We start from the raw sequence: 21,129 nt of genomic DNA on the forward strand, positions 1-21,129 counted from the left end.
TTCTTATTCTGTGTAAATAATGTCCGTCAAGTTTTCCGCTTTCTTCGTCATTATGTCAGTCCTCTCCGGCGGACATTTTAGGCCCGAGCAAACCGAAGCAGGTGTAAATGTATGAAAATATTGATCGGTTGATGGGATGTGCTTAAGTCTCTGTCTTTGTTATTGATGTGTAATTAGCACATATTAAATTGACATCAATCGTAGATGAAGTTTGGAAGCTTCTCTAGCTGATTATCATTCAAATAGGGAACGCTACGAGGACTTTGTCTCCCGTAATAAATCTTAATCAAACGGTTCGGGCATGTTTATTAATGGCTTGATCCTGAATTATTTAGCCTAGATCATGATATGGAGTCAGTTGCTAGGGTAGTATAAATCTTCTTTTCCTATGTCTAGCAGACTCATGCAAACTATAAGGCATCCATTTTACTATTACTGTTACATAAGCAGCTGTTATTATGCTAAATCATAATTTTTTTTTGTTTGCTTGTGTTTAGAGTAATTTTTTTCTTCACTTGTCTACCATATGGTAAAGCTTATCTACAGTTTAATACTCTATTTGTTGTAATTGAGCTCAAACTTAAAAAGAAATAATTTAAATACTGGTATATGAATTGCTTGCCATTTATATAGGCTTGGATTATTTGTAATAAATTTTTAGTTTTTAATTGAAAATTTGAAGAAAGTATTCTTGCAAAATAACAGTTTCTTAAGATTGCATTACTTACAGCAGGCAGTAATTATAGTTTTTTTTTTATAGTTGTACTGTCTTAAAAATTAGGAATTTATGATGGCTGCATTTTTCATGTTAAGTTTGTGTTTGTATGAAGCTGGGCAATCACTACGCCCGACGGTTGTCGGCTGACACGATTCTTTGGAGAACGCTCAACGGATCGTTTTTAATGAAGGTCCGTTCGGACTACCAACAACAATCAGCAGATGTCTTTGTGTCGTCTCGCGCTTACAGGGATTCACCATTCAACAATCGCACAACCGTCGTACGAAGCAGTGATAGCCCAGCTTAAATTGGTGGTGATGGGATGGAGGTGGTTCAAATTAAAAAACAGCATTAAATATTGAAAAGCTTGGATGTCAAAAAAATCCATAAATATAATGAGTCAATATATAATTGATCAGTGATTTGAAAGTCTAAAATATTTTTGAAAGTATTTTGATTTAATGATTTGGATTTATTTATTAAATGATCAAATATAAATTGCTGGATTGAAAAATATTTTATTTAGAAATGATTTATGAGATTTGATCTGAAAGAAGTAATTTTGACAGAATGGCTTTAGTTACACCAATGGCATGAGAGAGAAAAAAAGCTTTGACCAATTAACTGCATTGGTATGTTTTGTACCATTCACAAAATGAAAATCCAATTATATTTTGTAATCCGTGAAGATTAGGCTGTATAGAACTTTGACAAATCTGTCGGAAACCTTTGAGGTAACGTATGTCTGTGTTATATTTACAAATGCATTATCTCATTTTTTATTGTACTGTTCCGTCCATTGTTAGCCAGTGTTCTAAGTGGTCAACAGCTTTTATTCAATCCATCAAAAAGCATTTGTACAGCATGTGTGTATATTTTGACGGGAGTACTTTTAATACTAGAAATAGATTATGGAGAATTATTTAATGACTGTAGGCTATCCAGCTGCACATTTGCATTTTAATATAGTAAGTATGAATAGTTTATTTATTTAGCCTAGATTTGGTATAATTTATTAGTTATAACAAAATGTTACTGTTGGCAGTGAATGGCACTGTACTGCGACAAGTATCTGCTATGATACAGATGTAGAGCTGGATGGCTTAAATGTTTACCGCAACTTTGTGCCGTAAGTAATTTTCAGGCCAATAATATTTCACCTCTTACCCATATTTCTCTAGTGTATTTTATGGAGAATAAGCCTGGGTTTCTACCAAAAATTTAGGTATTAGGCATTTTCAGTACCAATAACAATAAAATTTTTTCCTTGAAAACATTGTGAAAAATCTCTTGATTACAAGGTTACAATCCTGACCACAAGGATCAAGAAGTGAGGAATTTTAGGAAAATCATGTGGATAGGAAAACATGTAAATTTTGCATATTTGATTGTTTCTAAGTTTCATCGAATGGAACATGCAAAATTACAACTGTAGGTGGCATATGACATGATTTGTCCGACGATCTTTTTGCTTGTCACGTTTTCTGTTAGCTATATCACTAATTGGAAGCTAGTTTGTTTTTATAATTACTTTTAAATATTGTTATTTGTCAATGCAGTACATATACCTTCAGCCTTAGGCTGCATTGCCAGTTGTACTGTACCTGAATAAATACATAATAGATAATCTTGAAATAGTGTACCAGTGATAAACAGGTGCATTAAACAAAAATTCAATATTTGAATCTTGTGTTGGATTTTTTCCTTGTTTATTTCATCCAAGTGATTTATTTTTGAATATTAATTGAATCGCAATAACCTTGACCTTTCAGAGCTAATCAACATTTCTAATTCTTCGTTCATGTTATTGCAAAAGGAGATTTTCAGAGTGTGCGAAAAAAACTCATTTGCAAAAATGGGTTGAATTGGAAATGTGTTTGTCTACACGTGTTAGAATGAAGCTTGTAACAGATTGAGGTCATTTAAAACTTTAGAACGCATGTTTAATTGGTTTGGCATTAAAAATTCCATTAGAGAAAGACAGGTTACTTCTTTTTATATTTCCCTTTGGTCGATTTTAATCCCTTCATAATTTCCTCATTGCAAATGAGAGTGTGATTCTGTTAATCAATTCAGTGCACCGGAAATTCTGTGGCGGTTCTAGCGGGATACTTACTGTACACTCCGACTCATCTTCTCAAGATGGCCATCATATTTTGTTGCACTTTTTACAATATCTATGAAACCCTTGGTCACTCTTTCCGTTTCGTATTTTGGGAGGATTACAATTAAATTAGTATGCTGCAGAGACAGGGATAAGCTACAGGCCTATGGGCCCTAGTGGGTCGCCAAGGATTTAATTTACTGTACAGTACTGTAGAGAACTGAGTTTTATTAATAGTTTATTGACAATACTTACAAGCAAATCCTCAATGGTTAAAGTTTCAGTGACATACCCTCCAAACTATACCACTTGACATCCTCAAAAAGCTTTGAAAACCTGTATATCACTGTTGTAGTTTTGAAAAATTTGTATGATAAACCTACTATTATACAAGGAAATCATTAATTTACAAAAAAAATGTAAAATATTTGAATAAAATGGTAAAGGCAACTACTGTATTACATGATCTGTAATGATAACACTAAGAAAGTCATTAAATTATTGTCATCTTGCAAAAAATCGACAGTTATATATTTAACATCATTTATAGATATTTTTAAAAAACGCATTGTTTAATTAGATTAAAAAATGATTACCATGATTACCATACATTTACTCTAACAACTGAGCTAAAAAGCCAAGCTTGTAAGCTGGTAACTGTAAAGCCCCTTTCAGACAGAAAATACCGCAATAATACCCTAATCACGCCGCCGTTATTGCCGGCGCAGACCCTTTCACACAGCTAGTTAAAATACGGTAATAATACCGTATCCTGTCTGAAAGGGTTCTTGCGGAAAGGAGTATTTGATGTTTATGGCGCTTGTGCTTGTTAACAAAGAGGGCGCAAGTTTTTGTTTACTCCATTAATCCAATATGGCCGGGGAAGAAGTCATAAAACTGCTGCTTTGCAAATGTTTTTTAATGCTTGCTACGTTTGCAATACATATAAATTGAGAAACAGAAGGTTTCTAATGCGTTTCGTTCAAGGGAAGAAAGAATTTAGGAAGCGTTTAAGGCGAGGCTTTTATTTTGAGTCACTAGGTGCAGGCGATTTTCGCGTCTAAAAGAACCGTCAGCTAGCGATTTCATCGGCTTTGTTAGCTGTAGTAGCGGTTGATGGCTGCTCGTGTGACCGTCTGATTTGTTATGCCTCAGTGCGTAAGACGGCGATGAACCCTGTACCCTTTCACATCGAGTTGGGCAAAACTCGCTACGGTATTAATGCGGTATTAAGACTAGGTCCCGAGGAGGTCTAACTGAAGCCGGCGTTTAGGCGTATTTACCCTTTCACATAGAACGCCGACGTTCGAGTAATATGGTATTAATACCGTTTTGCAGGTCTGTCTGAAAGGGGTATAAGTATCTTTTGGATTTATCAATATAAGTTTACTATAAAGCAAAGTCTACCTATACTGTTTAGTGTCTGTTATTTTTGTTCTAACTCTATGGGCCATGTGTTTTTTAATGTTCTTCCATGACCACAGGTGATATCATGGCAGGGACTTATAAGAGCATGTTTTTCCTTTCCTTAATCAAGATAATTTTCTACCTTTGCTACAAATATTTTTGTTATCACCAATCGGCTACTTTTTATGAGTGCAAAGGCATTGGTTGTTGTTTAATTTTCCTGTTTTATGGCAGAAGGGATCAGGCTGATGTTAGCTCTGATCACATCTCCCTATCATAAAACCAGTGAGTGACATAGTACAAGAGGTTTATTGAGTTATCTTAAGTCAATTTCACATTAGATTTACATACCTTAGGGATGTACAGGATCACATAAGAAGGATTAAATTCATTATAGGAAGTGGAGGATAGTGTATCTATAGTGACTTAAGATGATACCTGAATAGAGGTGTAACATTCACTTTTTTATGACATATTATGTACAAGGGAGTGGAGGTTATTGCCTGAGTAAACCCAAAAGCTGTATCATGTATACTTTATATTCTATCACTATTTAAATGAAGTTACACAGCCAATTGCAAGAAGACAGCTCAGCTTGTTTACATTTTCATTAGCCATAGATAAGATTATGAGTATGTAATGTCACTTATATGTCATACTATATGTCATAGGATTAAAATTATATTAATATATTTTGTAATTGTGGACCTGGCACCACCACCTCCAACAAAGGGCAATGGTGGTGCCAGGAATTCCCCGACAAGGGAGTCCAAGGTCCCCAACGAGAAAAAAGTGGGCATGGTCGGGCGTTTCTAAAAACCTTTCAAAATTAGTCCAGGGGATGTAGTCCCCCTCCCCCCAAAAATATGACAATTTAGGGTTTCAAATGCTAATTAAATGATTTTAGAGTCTATTAATATGTACAAAATACATATAATTTTTTTGAATTTTTTTTCTCCCTGACGAATTGTGGTTTTTCTTAGCGCCGCCACTGACACAGGGTCAAAAAGTTATACCATGCTCACATCGATAAATGTTTATGGTATGATGAACTTACTTTAATGCATTCTTGTTTTCCCGATGCTTGTTTTAAGTGCAATTCACACAATTTGTCAATAATTTTGGACAATACTAGCCAATCACAATACACAGTCTTAGAGCACAGTTTATGGTACTGTAGGCTAAAGTTGGACACTCTCGACTAAGTGTGAGAAAAGAATTGACGCCGGAGTCATCAGACATATTAAACTCCATACAGGATATTATCCTGCATAACAAGTTTACTTTTTTGAGATGTGTGTTGTTCTATTAGAATTGAGACACTCTTAATATCTTAAGTTGGATGAATTGGCTTATGGACTTATAAGGTGATTCAAGTATACATTCTCCCCCATTCTTATAGTAAAAACTGTAATTTAAGTTGATAGAGATGTTTACGTGTGCTTCTTTACAAAGCAACTGTCACATGTGATTATTCTATGAATAGTGTATTGTCATTGAGGTAAATTAATGACATATTTCTGTCTTTTTTGTAGTGTATGAATTCACAATAACTTGTGGTGTAACTGTTACAAATTAGTTGATGCAGCTCTAATATTTGGTCACTATCTGATGACCTGCTAAAAGGTCAAGTTTAAAAATACAGGAATAATAATATTATCTTTGATTTCATTTTACCTCCAGGTTTGTATTGCTGTTATAATGTATGCAATCTGTTTATAGGTCGTTTTAACACTTAGCTAGTTATATTTGTGACATAGCTAATGGTCTATTACTGCTGTACCGTAGTCTAATCGGTTGGCAGGCTATATTTATCATCTTGCTTGCTTTCAGCTATATTTTATTTCACTGTAACCTCAATGTGGCTTCCAAAGTTCTTTGTAAAAAATAACATTAAACAGTTTTTCTAATACTGTATCTAAAAACTCATGATTTAAAGTATATTACTTACTGTATAAATCCTAAACAACTTTATTCTTCAATAGTTTTTAAGTATGAATGCACATGACACAAAGTTCAACACATTTCAATTAATTGATAATACATGCATTAGTGAAAAGTACACAGTTGTTATGGGCTTATTATTTGTTTTCAGTACTTAAGCTCTCTTACTGTAGCTATGACATGTTTTATAGCCAATTTGGTACAAAGGTGACTTTCTATAAATCTGTATAACAAAACTTGTTTCTTCTACTGATGTAAACATATATTCTTAAGCCATTTAATAAACCTAAATGTATCAAATATTTTACATCCCTTGAAGTACTATTAACGGGCCGTCCAAAATTTGTAACATTTTCGAAAGAGTACAGAAATATGCGTCAGTCGGGAAGAGGGTTAAAAGTGTAGTTTTTCAGAAAACGATAAAATGATATTAAAATGACACAAATCATCATTTTATTGTGTATTCTTTCAGGGGGAGGGAGTCACAGAAAAGAGTATGTTTTGCTGTTGACCCAACTAAAAATTGTGTGAACATTATTTGTTTATAATAATAATAATAATAATACTAAAATAATAATAATGATAAATAATAATAATAATAATAATAATAATATAACAATAGAAAGTTAAAAAAAATATATAAAATTAAATTAAATTTGAGTATTTATAGATCTTATGTTTGCATTTCAGTTGTAACATTTTTCAGCTGTAATATGCTTGTGTCCCTGTGGTGGAACCAGCAGCAATTGAGGACATAGCGAAACGCAATATAATGGATAGTTCTCAGGATGAGCCAAGTCTGCATCAGAACCAGGTAAACAAAATTTAACATCAAGATCAGCTCCAAAAGAAAATGAAATCTAATGTTGTTTTTTTTTATAACCAGACATTATGGTGCAAGATAAATTCACAAGGGATTCTTCGTAATCATTTTTGTAATGATTACATCAATATTAAGCAACATGTTAAAGTACAGTACATACTAAGAAAGCTGAAATCCATTCTTTATAGGATTGCTTACAAATGAAAATCTAAATAGGTTGAAATGTAAATATTGATGTTTTTTTTAGGATTTGAAAGAGCGATTGCTATTGACGATGTATGGCATAAGAAGGAAGTTTTACGCTGCGACTCCATTGTGAAATAGCTCGACTTTTATACCATCGCTGTTTTGCTTAGCACTTTGTTCAATTGATCGAACCTAATCTATTATGGGATATCAAAGAACTCATTTAGTTTGTTTATTCATGAGGAGTGCTAATCAAAGGGATTTCATTTCTCTGGGTGCACTGAACGATGGTTAGCATTGTAAATAACTGTTAGTGATACCCCATCAGCATACATGTAATAAATCATGCATAAATTCATTAGTTCAGTAGCCATGCATTAAGGGTAGGTTCCTATCTTTTAGATAAATTAATTACAGCATTCCATCAAATTGATGAAGTATTTAACGAATATCCTTGGGCTGATCTGATACAGTAGAACCACTCATTTGCGAACCCCGATTTTACGAATTCCCGATTTTACGAAGGTAAAATCATGTCGTCATAAATAAAGTTCCTATTTCATGTACAAAACACACACGCGTGTCAAGAATTATTCGTTAGGCGCGTGCTGGAGTTTATTCACTCGGTCTTAGACGGTTTGTTGTACACTATCAGCAATCTCTACTACAATATAAAATGCAGAGAGTGAGCTTTAAATACACCGACATTCAACACGGCGATCATACTTCATGTCTGCAGCCATGAGAAAACTCTGCCTAATGCGTAAGTTGTCGGCATAATATCGATAGGCGCAATTCACTTTCAAGTTTGTTTACGAACATTGTCCACTGAATAAATTATGTGTGTCTTAGCCCTAAATCTTACGTAATAGAAAAGACAAAATAATCTTCGTAATTAACCCCCCCTACCAAATTTATTTTAACCAATGATATTGGAATAGATTACTGTGTCGTGTATAGGCCTACAGTCACGTTTAGGTTCGATTTACAATTTTAATTTAAAATAGATTTTTTTATTTATCAAATCTCACTAACGTTAATCTACCATTTCATTATTTCCCCCCATAAAAAAAGACACTGACACCCACATTTTCTTTTTAACTTTATTATTCATTACATAAATGTTAGTGTAGGCGTAGTAGAACAATCGTATTGTATAAAAAAAAAATATATAAAGTCCTTGGAAGCGCCGTGTCTACAGCCAATCAGCGCTCTTCTGTTAATAAGTGAACCCCTGGTTTCCGGGTAATTCTGTACAGGTATTTACTTGCCACAAGCACATGGGTCGAGTGAAAAACGTTGTTGCGTTACTCGACCTGTTGCAGAGTACATATCACTAAGAAATTATTTGTATGGTAATGGTAATAATAATTTATTTTTATATAGCGCCAACAAACAATAAATTATTCTCACAGCGCTTTACAAAATGATGGGATACAGTAATAATTTGTGTGTGTGTGTATATATATATATATATATATATATATATATCACTATTAATTCATTTTATTATTTATTACACAAATTAGAAACAAATGCAGTATGTTTGTTTCTAATGAGTATACTTAGATATGTTTTTCTGAAGCATAATCAGTGATGAGAGTAAAGGGATAAAATAAGAATATGTTAAAAGTAGAATCGTTTTCATAGAGTTGGATAAACAATGAATATAATGACACTTGATTGAACATCCCTCAAGATGATTCTAGAAGCATGTCATTGCTTTAAGGGATTCATAATTCATAAGGTCAAGCAAGGATGTAGCTACAACAGGTACTGCTTAAGGTGGCAGTAATAGTTGTCATGGAACTGCTTAAGCAAAATATGATAATGATGATGATGATGATGATGATGATGATGATGATGATGATGATGATGATGATGATGATGATTACAGTCAATGTTTTCAGGAACATAAATTTTTTTTCATAATCCACATCATTTGGTTAAGGAGTAAGGAAAAATGGTAGTGTCTCACATAATTTTAACGCAAACATCCCGATATTGCGAAATGAGCACCGTGACAACCAAGTCACATTCCATTATATCATTAATTAATAATGATAATGTAGTAATGGTAACTTTTTTTTAAATTAAAAATAAAGGAATTAATGATGAACAATAATGATCATAATATGAATAAAAATAATAATTGAATAATTTTTTACTAGTATGAAAGCTCATCTGTGTTTGTAATAATAGTAATTACATGAACTTGATATACAGTACATTGTTTTATTTTAATTAAACAAATTTAGGACTTCAAATTACACATGATTATGATGTTGCACTGAATACATTTGCAACTCTTTACATTTTGTTGTAATGCTAATCATATAATATTGTGTATTCAGGCAGTGCTTTGCACTTCGATATTAATTTTAAAATGCGTAGGTTTCCTCAGATGGTTATGTTTTCCTCCTGTAATTGATTATGAATCTGTCCTCCTGTGTATATTCTTCATCGGATCTGGTTGCCAGCTTGGCATTTTAATCATAGAGTAGGGAAAAGGTGATAGAATTTATGAGTTTACATTAACAACAATGTTCTTATAGCCTGGCCATTTGGGATACACTGCTGCTCTTTATCTAAGGTGAGGAAACTAATTATACCTGGCCTCGCCTACAGGCCTAGACGAATAGTAGTTAAAATATTGTCAATGTAGAGTGTTGAAGAGAGATAAAATACTCTACAAATATTTCTACACTGATTTTTTTTAAATTTTCAATGCTACCTACCTAGTTATTTTTTCATTCTTTAAAAATTTGTATCATCTACAAATCTATCTTCACTGGTTAATGTTTAGCCTTAATAAGAATATATTAATAATTGATACTTATAAATATAAATGTCCAGAATTCTTATCCTATGATTGGTTATGATGTAATGTGTAGCCATGATTGATAAAAATAAGGTTAAACCTTTAAACCTTATTGTGTTTATTTTCGACTCTTTGTTAATAAACATCCTGAATTTATTAAGCTAGTAGTAGGTTTATTATTAATTAATTCATTCATTCATTCATTCATTCTTTCTTTCTTTTGTTCCTTCCTTTCTTTTTTAATTCATTCATTCATTCAGCCACTTTCTGTACTTGTGTTATTGGTTTTCAAAGTGGTACAGTTACAAACAAACCACCAAGGTAGAAAGAAAACAACACAGTGAAAAGAACATTCAGTGTTAACACTTATAAATTGATATAATTTTGGAATGAAACTAACATCATTTCTTTAAAGTTAGTTTTTGTTTCATATGGAGGTTTATTTATCGTAAAATACAATAGTCACTCTTTGCTTTAACATGTTTCATTGAAGTTTTTCAAGAAGATTCCATTCCTTAAATCTCTGTTTAGCAATTAACTACTCTATAATTACTTACAAACGGTATTCCTTTGAGGAATTTCATTGATGGTAATGCAATTAGGAGGAATATAAAGCCAACTGCTTAACAAAATTCTTTCATTATAATTTCCATCAAAATTCTGTATAAATTACGAGCATTTCCAGTTTATGTTTGGTTAAAGATGAAGTATAGTAGTTAATATAGAAATCTCTAGAACTGTTCAGTATTTGATTACAAACCTGTCGTATGAAAGCATATCAGTTTTGAGAATTGCTTCTAGAAAATATGGATTTCATATTTTAGATTTATGTTTTTACTCGTGCATGCTTTTGCTAACATATGTTCTCAATTTCATAAAAAATTGTTCCAGGCTCCCCATCTAATTTGAATAAGACTTGCATCTAATTAAGATTTCCTTGAGTTATCATAGTTCGCATTTTATACTGAAACATATTGACAGCCATTACATATTTTTAATGATTCAGTTCCTCCTGTAATTTTAATGACTTCTAACTGTACTACATTTTTTTGTATTTTTTATTATGTGCAGGTATTTATTATATTATAATATTTGTGCACTTGATTTTTTTCTGTGGTTTTCTTTAAAATATTTTATATTTTTATAGTCTGCCATCTATGAGTAGGCCCTTAGTCATTCATTTTCTCTCCAAGTGTTCTGATGTTACATGCTTCATAAATTTTATTTTATTTATTTTTGTATAGGCCTAGCACTTCAAATATTTTATATTAATAAGAACATTTTTTATTTTATAATTTGTTGTTTGCTTCTGTGTTGGTTGAAATTACTGAAGTATATTATTATTGTAAATACTATTACTAAGTAATTGTTAATGTTGGTTATTTGTTTTTAAATAATTTTTATACAATTTTAACCATTGGTGAAGTTACATAATATTGCTTGTAAATTTCATATAATAATTAGTTTAGACATAGTGAAGGTAAAATCACCCTCACTATGTCTACTTTGTTTTTATACTCTTCTGATCACCAACCATTCTTTAACAAAAAGCTACCAGCTTCTTATACAGAAAGGCCTCAGCTTCTTAGCTCACTATGCCATCAGTGTCTTAGTACCAATCCACAAGTATCTTAACCACCACGATTTCTTAACCACCTACAGTAGCTTATGAGAATATCCACAGATATTTTTGCTGCCAATCCATAAGCAAGCTTTTTTGTCACGAACCCACCAAAACAAGCTCTTACTTTGTCACCAAGTCAAAAGGTTCTTGCAAAGTCACCAGTTTATGCTTCTTACAGTAACTAAATTTTTTTGCCACCAACCCACAAGCTCCTTGACCACCCAGCTACCAGGTTTGGAGACATGGCAACCAGGAGTTTCATAATGCACAATCCACCAGCTTCTTAGCCAACATATCATGAGCTCATTTTTTACCCAACTACTTCCATCATCCCAATCATTTTCCACTAGTACACTTAGAATAATGCATTTCCTTTTTGCATTGTAATCAATATTGAGTTGCTTGTCATTACATACAGTATACATTACATATTACTTTCAAATCATATGCTTCATTAATAAAAGATAGTTGTCATTTTCTTTTGTGGTATGTACTCAATAGTATAGTAGAGATCATTGTACAACCTATAGTGTGCTGACACTAGTTGGTGAGTACAAGTACTTTTTACAGTTAAAAGTCCTTGGTGAGTATGGTGTTATGGAAGTGTTAGTTTAAATACCATGTCACAATATTTATCAGATATTATACACACATACAGTAGTACAGTATGCATATAGAATATTAACTAGCATCAGTCTAAATCAGTGATTATGTTCAAATAATTTTTTTTTTGTTTTTCATGCAGAGACCACAAAAACATCAATTAACTCATCGGTACCAAAATGGAGGACATATTCATGGAATGGATGAACAACCAGAGGTGATACCCGGTAACCACATGTTTAGAGCAGAATCGATTCCTAGGCATGTAATGGACTCCCCAAGCCTCCATGCAAGAGCTCAGGCCAGGGGCGAAGGACAAGGAATTAGGGAGGTTGACAAAAGTTCTGTTGCAGGAGCTGGTCTAGAGCATTGTGTAAGGAACGTCACTGATGGTAAGCCACATGTTTGCATTATTGTTGTGGAGTTTCAGTGCTTGCCTTCTTATCGTAGTCTCCTGGGTTCCAATGACAGCAGGAATTTTTCTCACAACCAAAATTAATTCCACTCCTTAAAACCCCATAAAGAGACTTAAAGATTAGAATAAAAATAGTTTGAAATTCCTGCTGAACATCCCTTTTTCCTAGAGAAAGTTCTCGTGCTCTGTTCGCATTCAGTCTAACTGGCTTTCAACTCATCACTGCTGCTTTTAAATTGAATGTCAGCAAGCAGGGCACTTTCATAATGTTGATTAAAGTTCACTGCTAATGTGCTTATAATAGTTGTATAATTATGTGTTGAATGCGGATATTAGCCCATGAACGTTTCCAAGCAATAAGTAACTGAGTCTTGAATCTATTGTAAGAAACTAACATCCATTTTTAAAATAATGCCTGTTTTATATTGCCAAGATCTCTGTAAATATCTATCTTTAGTGGAAGTTCCAAATGTCTCTCATGAATATTATTGTGAAAGTCAGTAGATTATAGTGATCGGTGAATTGACATTGGCCCTGGAGAGGCGATTTAATGTAACCTTTAGTAATGTAAGGAGGCCGCTACTTCAATTCATTTGTTTATCCTTTTACTGATCTCTAGGTATTTCCTCAGGATGTCTTAACATTACTACTGGAAATATTAACCAAAGGTGGTTATAGAAGGGAGAGTAATATTCATACAGTATAGTAGATCAGTGATTAATAATTCTGTGGTATAAATATTTTAAATCAGAGGGGTTTCTGCACCAAACCTTATCTTTGTCTCAAACACCATATAAAAAAACAAAAAAAGTGTATTTTCATTTTTCCTCAGTATGGGAAGCAATTAGGTAATTACAAATGACCAACATCTTAAAATTTAAAAAGTCCACCAGCTGCAATAAAACATTTTCACACCTGAGTACCCATTTTACTGTACATGTGAATTACAGTACAGTACTAGACCAGCACTTTCCAAACCGACCAACGTCTTAAAAATTTATAAATTATATGGTTTTTTCACAACTTCTTATAGCTTTAGAATAAGAGGCATTTTATAAATTTAACATTTTTTTTCTTAAATTTATTAATATTAATTCTGTTTAACTGATTATAACATGTAGATTATTTAGTTATACTCCCATTGAAAACATCCCTAAAATAATAATAGAACATTCTTATAAAGTTTACTTTAATATAAATTCTGATTGACTATAAAGTACTCTTGTCTACAGGGATGTTCATATTTTACATTAATCAATACTAGCTGACATAAAATTTTTTACTTGCACTACGATAGTTGAAATCTACACGTACTGTACACCTGACATAGTTGATTTTCACGCCATAGTACTTGGATTCCTTGTGTATAGTCAATGTATCTGTCCTTGGTAATTCAAAGACCCAACGTGTTTATTACACACACTTACGATTCCCAAAGGTGTTCAACTCTTTGACATGCAGATGATGCAAAGTTTTATTAATTCACAGTTCAACACATAACAAATAATATATATTATTATTGTAGAGCCTCAGGTAATTGATTTTTGTATAGGCACTTATATTGTTATTACAATATCAAAACCTGGATGCTTAAATTCAGCTACAATCAGTAGTTGTAATTATACCATGGGCTTTTTCGCAGATGAGGGCTAGTATTGTATCTGAAATCAAGCCTAAACTAGGGGATAGACTTTTATTCGAGCAGATACGATACTCTGTCAAATACATTATAAATTAATAGGATCTACTATATTTTTTGTGTTAATGCATAATTCAATTTTTATAATTGAAAAACAACATTTAAATAAAATGAATAATTATCTGATATGCTACTTATTTCTTGCTCCTGGCAAGATTGTTCTTGCCAAATAAATATTGTTTCTATAATGTTATAAAGACAAAATACAAAATGTTCATAATGGAAAAATAATGGAAAAAACAGGAACCATACCAATATATAAATTTGTTTAAATCACATATGAACAGCAAATAAATAAATTGTACTGATTAAGCCAAATAAAGTTAATTTGTTAGTTTCAAAAGTCCTCCCTCAATTAGTTTTAGAGCCTCAATGTAAAAATTTACTAATATTTGTTTTACTTGTTTTCTACACATTTACTCAAATGTAGGTGTACTGTACATTGTAATCAACATCATATATGTCAATTTTAATGTATACATACTGTACATTGCAGTAAACATCACGCACATGATACACGCATAATGGCCTTACACATTAAATCTATACAGTGTAAGGAAGGTAGAAACTGCACAGTAACCGAGATAGCAATAACTAGGTCATAACATTGTGTACAGTGTTAAAGCTAGAGTGAATATTTTTTTATAGTGTCAAAGTTAGATAATCAAGGCCGAAAGTCAAAAGGATTAAAAGTAGCCCACCAGGGAGGCATCCTATCTGTGTTAAAAAGCCTTTAGCATGGTAGTGATTTTAAAGATCAACTGCTGTTGGTACACCACCAGAGAGGCCTAGCTACCCGATGCGTTTAGCGGTAATTAAATTACGAATATTAAAACAGTTTCATATTTCTGGAGCTGCATTGTACCAATGGATGCTCTCTGATTTGATTTCTGCATGAATGAAATGGAGACGTGATATGAAATGCAATGTCAAAACATTTATAATCTTCTCGTGTTGTCAGATATTTGTCTAAAATTTGTAATTCAGATCACATTTTTTTCTCGTTTCATTCTCTCATCCAGAGTAGTAAATGGTTTGCCTTAGAAGGATGGCGTAAACTCATAATGGTGCTTTGTTAACTTATCATGCCTCATTATGAAGCTTAGTGTATGGAGTTGTAGTTGTTAGAAAAAATAGCTATATTTAAAAGATTTGTAACTAGGGCCCTACTGTTTATCTACTATTATGGTTTAGATTGAGTCGAGTTGGAAAAAAAAAACATTGTGCATACATGGCAGGAAATTGGTTGAAGGAAGTAATTGTTATGAGAATATTAAAGCATAATGGAATGTTTCTTAAATGATGAAAATGAAGTGCAAAGGTTTACAGCACATCCATTGGAATTCTACCTGATTTGAAAATGAAGTAATATAATATTGCGAAATAAAATATTAAGGATTCCTTTAGTGTTGGACTGAAAACCTAAAAACTAAAATTGGATATATGTATGGATTTCTTGTCTGAATAACATTAGACCAAATAAAATTAATTGTTAGTTTCAGGTCCAAGATTTGAAATTATTTTTTGGATGAGGGTATTTACTATTTGCTATTTACTGTAATACATACTTGTGGTAAACAGGCTGATAAATAATAAAGAAAAATAATTTTTTTTTTTTTATAAAAGAAGTATAATGAACCTTTGTAATGTACTGCCATTTATGGTTCAACTTTGGCTTTCACAAAAATGTTTCAGATTTTCATTATTTGTAAATTTATAGTGGAAAATTAACTGTTTTTATGAAAAATAGGCTCTAAAATTGGATGAGTGCAGGGATGTGAAACTACACTTAATAAATTTTATTTGGCCTTACAAAAAAAAAAAAAATATACTCTGATTTATCATTTAAATGTTATTTTGAAACCAAATAATATAGGCCTACTGTAGCCTTAGTCAGATCCTTCTAATACAAGAGACTTCTCCAGCCTGTTGAGAACTCACATAGGCCTACAGTATAATTGCCAACATGTGTGTCCGTAATGGATCTGATATAAATGTCATATGGCGATTTAAGTACATCTGGAGGCTGTTGGATGCAAGTAAATATTTGTTTACAATTAGCGAAGGTTCGCTACATAACTGGCCCAGTGGCTAGAATCAGGCGTATCTTAATAACACGAATACAGCAGACTAGTTACATTTGTATGCTCTTGACAAGCTCTCACTTTAAAACACCAATTAAGATATTGGTACTGTACTATAATGGCTATCAAGGGTCCAAGTGAACCACTTTAGTCTGTAGGAGCTTTTCTTACATTGCAGTATCATCCTTGTTTTGAACTTTGGCCTTTTTTTGTAATGTACTTTGTTGATGCCAGACAGGATGTAATTATTAAATTTGAAGCGAAATCTAATCATCATCATTTTGCGTGTTTATTAGACTCATCAATCATGTTCATTAAAATCTGAAGAGATAACAAGTTTGCGTAAAAACAGCCAAATAAAAATTAATTACTAATAAGAATGTTGAATATCAAACCATATCAACACCTTCCAATTTAACAACTCAAATATTCCAGATTTCTTCTTTTCATCGTATTACTAAATAACTTACTAATATTATTTTATCAAAATATCCACACAATGCCGTAGCCGGGATTTTCAAACAGTGCAGGACAATATCAGGACGGACCCACTTTACAGTACGCCTAAATTCAAATAATGTGGACCCATGGTGCAAAAATACAAAAAAAATCCGTACCCATTTTATGCAAAACTTCATCCATTTTACAAAAAATATGAGAAATCTGGACCCATTTTTCAAAAAAATGGACTCATTTTGTGCATAAAAACAGCATATTTTAAAACCAGTTTTAAAAATGTAGACCCATTCTTTGTGGACCCAATAGCAAAAATGTGTGGGACTGGCCAAACTCTCCCAATAGCTGGCTATAGCATTGTATCCACATTGTTATAATTTCTGTTTAAAGGTAGACTAGAGTCTACTGATAATATGTATATTTTTATGTCTACATTTTAAACAGCAAATAAATTACAAAATTGAGTGATGATCTATAAATCAGGTCTCTTCATGGTTTTCTAAGGAGTTCTTATTTTTGTTCATAAATTTATCCCATGATCTGAACCCAGGTCCCTGACTGCAGGAAAATTGTGTCATTTTCTACCAAAAGTGAAGCCAAAACCTTCAAATTTAAGGGCAAGCACATTCACACCATTCTACTCATTAAAAATCATAATATACCCAATATTTATTTTTAAAATTTTTAAAATTTTCTTTTATAAATTTAATTTATTGCTGTTATTTAGAGATAATTTATGGATTCTCCAAAATGTAGAAGGTTTATACAGTAATGAAATACAGCTAATCTAGCCTTGAATATGCGTTAAAGTGAAAAATATTGATGAAGCTGGTTCATTAATGAACAGCTTGAATTCATAAATATATTTGCAGTTTTATTTAATAGATGTGCAGGCTTTTATGACATGTTTTATTAATTTATGGTAACATATGTCATCAACGGATGGCGCTGGAAAATGAATGAGGTGGGACATTCCTTCAGGAAATTCCTGCAGGAGAAATTATTTTCCAACCGTGGAGCTCACAACTAATTGACCATTTATTCATTTAGAATTCTAACCATCGGGGAATTATTCAAACCCAATTAAATATTCCCAAAGGAAATAAAAATTGGGCAGCAAATATGAGTCATGGCAATTAAACAAATTTAAAGAAATGCTAACGAACGTAGCATCGTATTGTAATTCATTTTACTTGGTAACGTTGTTATCGCATCGCATGCATCGCTCACAATCACGCACTGATCTTTGTCATTGTTGTTACCCTTCTTGCCATGACCATTACTGCATAGGCCCTATTTGGTTAACTTAAGTCTGAATTTAAAATTATTGTCCTCTGTTATTTAACTCTTGAGTAATGAAATCATTAGTAATTAAATACAACCTAGCCATCTCCATTTATTCATATTCAGAAACATCTTAAAGTTCAGCAACATGGTCATCAAGTAAAGTTTAGCAACTTAAGTGGTACTATTTTCTTTTATTCAGTTGGCATTATCATATCAGCTGCAGGATTTCAGATGAACTGATCCCTAATTCTTAATGTTACATTGATAATTTATGTAAACTGAATGTGGCAATGACCCATTTCATGTGAACAATTTACAACATACACGATTATCCTCAGCAGTCACCTATGTCTTGCAGTTTGTTGAAAAACAAAGAAGATAAATCGATTAGTAGCTCGTACATTTTGAAGGATGCTAATGCGATTTCTCGCGGGATTTATACATTTTGCAACAAGGTGATGAGTGACTCATCACTGTTGTCATCAAGTTTGTTGCAGAAAATTGTTGATCTTTATGGTAGAGTGGTAGACACAGTTTTCAAGTTCTCCGCATTGAAGTCGTTAGTATGAACATATCGTGCATTTCACTTGTGCAGGACACTTTACCTTGTGAATGTCACTTTTCAACCAGGAGGATAAATGGGTACTGTAGGGTTGTTGCATTGAATTCCTAGTATTAGTCTGTATGCAATCCACACTTGGTGTGTATACTATTCAGGAGTGAAGAATATTGTCTTTGTGCCAGTTCACAAATGTGGATTCATCCCAAATAGTTAAATTGATCAGTAGAGTACATAATGTGTTTAACAGTGTTTTTCAAAATAAAGGTTTGTTTGATTGTTTGATTGAATCGTTTGAATAGAATTGAATGTCTAAAACCAAATAGCCATCAAAATGATGTGTGCCCTGTATTTGGATGCTATAGCACATGGGCAGAATGGAAAGAAAAGAACAGTAATAAGTTCTGCTAAAAAAGAACAGACAGAAGTACAAAATAATTCTATTTTTAATACTTTTAAATTGGCAAGCTATTCCAACTTAATGTCTTTTTCAAACTGATCATTTATAAAGAATATTGGTGACCAATAGAAGCTTTCATACCTAGTGCAATTACCCCCACTCCTTCTTTCCATTGTACTTATACCTAGTGCAATTACCCCCTCTCCTTCTTTCCATTGTACTTCATAATTGTATTTTTGTTATTAATAGTGAATTATTTATTTATTTATTTATCATGTCTGATATGAAGGGGCCACTGAGACATATCAACAACAATACAAATTAATTATAATTTTATTTTTTGAAACATTTGTTATACCTACCTAATTATCATTTTGGCAGGTGAAAAATTCCATGGATTATTCTTTTTTTATGGTGATTCTTCTAAAATTAGGTAAGTGAATGATGATGTTTTGTTAATGCTTATAAGCAATAGAAGACTAGATGCTTCCGTTGAATTCCCGAGGCTACAAGGCTTGTTAGATTACAGGCTACTTCGTGGTACATATGCTATAGTAAGCACTCTATCTACTTGGCTTATCAGAAAAGATCTGTGAATTGATGGTCAAAGATTTATGATAATAAATTCACAGCTTTTAAAGTATGGACTGAATAAAGATACTTTTAGATTAAATATGAAACAAAAGGAAGATTTAAGTTTTAGATTATCTTGATGTGACCTGGCTTCACATTGTGAAGGAGCTCCTGGCAAGGAGACCTAATTTCAAAACCAGTTGAGGTTGTGCAATAACTGCAATATAAAAATGTCAAGTTTGATGCCATAATTTATGCTTCACCCAATAAAATTTGGTACTTGATGCTGATGGTGAATTCGGGCTTGACTATATTGCTACTGGAATTGCATGATAAAATATGACGTTTGCAACAAACACCATAATTTGAGATCAGTAAAAGTTTGCTCCCGGTAACCTATGCTCTTATTATCTATAAGTGACATCGACACTATTTTATCAAAAAGTTTCTGATCTTCAAACCGACATACATTTTTTTTTTGGTTGTGTTTTAATCTAATGAATGTATATAGTATCATGGAATAGCAGTGATAGCTGATACCGACGTACAGTAGTGTGTGCTAGACTGTAAAAAAAAGGCATTATTATTATTATAGGTATTAATATTCATAATAGATTGTATCCTGTTTCTATAAATACCAATGGTAATTAATTGTATCCTGTTTTTATATTTAACATCACTAGTATTTTAATTTGCAGTTGTATAACGATTTATAAAGAAATTTAAATAAGGTATAATATAAAATGACATTGTCACACACATAGGACTACATTCCCATTAACATTGTAATACCTGATGACAAAGGGGCAACCTTTTTCTGCAGCATCCCAACAAAGAATTTACGAGTTGCGAATAACTCTCCTCCATTTTTTTCCCTTGCACCGTCACAACAAAAAATTCATGAGTTGCAAATAAGTTGCAGTACATAATCATATGTAATTTATTTAATTAATTCTATTTTCTTACTTTACTATCAGGCAACTGACCAGTGTAGGATTCAAACCCCTGACATTAATGGTTTAGTGCTTTATTTACAATTGCTATGGCAACTTGTCTTCCAACCACCCATACTGTAGATCTCAAGTTGCCCTTTTCATAATTTGTGGGCTTTTTTATTTTTGCAAGATACATTTAACTTGTTGACTACGAAATTTCCCTCCTGAATAATCTATCTTAGCTGTGACAGTCAATTTCATCACTTCATTGTCTGCTATATCATTCACAGCTCTTGATTCTGTTTAGTTTAATTAGTTTTCTCGATTTAAATTAGAAAAGTAGATGCGTTTTAAAGTTAATTAACTAGACACGTTTGCTGGAAATTCAAATGGTCAGATTTTCCAATCTTATCCCTGACTTCCTACCATCCTAATCGACTGAAATGGTAGGCCTACCGAGTGAAGAACATTTTGATTGTGGAGTGATTTGT

The 21,129-nt window shown here is 32.4% G+C and overlaps 1 protein-coding gene across 5 annotated transcripts in view; it reads left to right on the plus strand.

The window, feature by feature from the left end:
* The window catches only part of LOC117115723, a 53,499-nt gene that overhangs the window by 13,221 nt on the left and 19,149 nt on the right, over nucleotides 1–21,129 (plus strand). For 4 of the 5 annotated variants that reach the window (XM_033259641.1, XM_033259643.1, XM_033259642.1 and 1 more), the window contains exons 2-3: nucleotides 6,864–6,987; nucleotides 12,373–12,622. In XM_033259641.1, coding sequence (XP_033115532.1) covers nucleotides 6,946–6,987; nucleotides 12,373–12,622 — 292 coding nt within the window. In that variant the 5' untranslated portion in view covers nucleotides 6,864–6,945. Of the gene's footprint in view, nucleotides 1–1,572; nucleotides 1,687–6,863; nucleotides 6,988–12,372; nucleotides 12,623–21,129 lie in introns of those variants that run through there. The other variant, XM_033259645.1, reaches the window with a different exon arrangement.

The sequence above is a fragment of the Anneissia japonica genome, unplaced genomic scaffold (genome assembly GCF_011630105.1).
Source record: "Anneissia japonica isolate Jap-2015-1 unplaced genomic scaffold, ASM1163010v1 scaffold3262_len730253_cov190, whole genome shotgun sequence".
NCBI lineage: Eukaryota > Metazoa > Echinodermata > Crinoidea > Comatulida > Comatulidae > Anneissia > Anneissia japonica.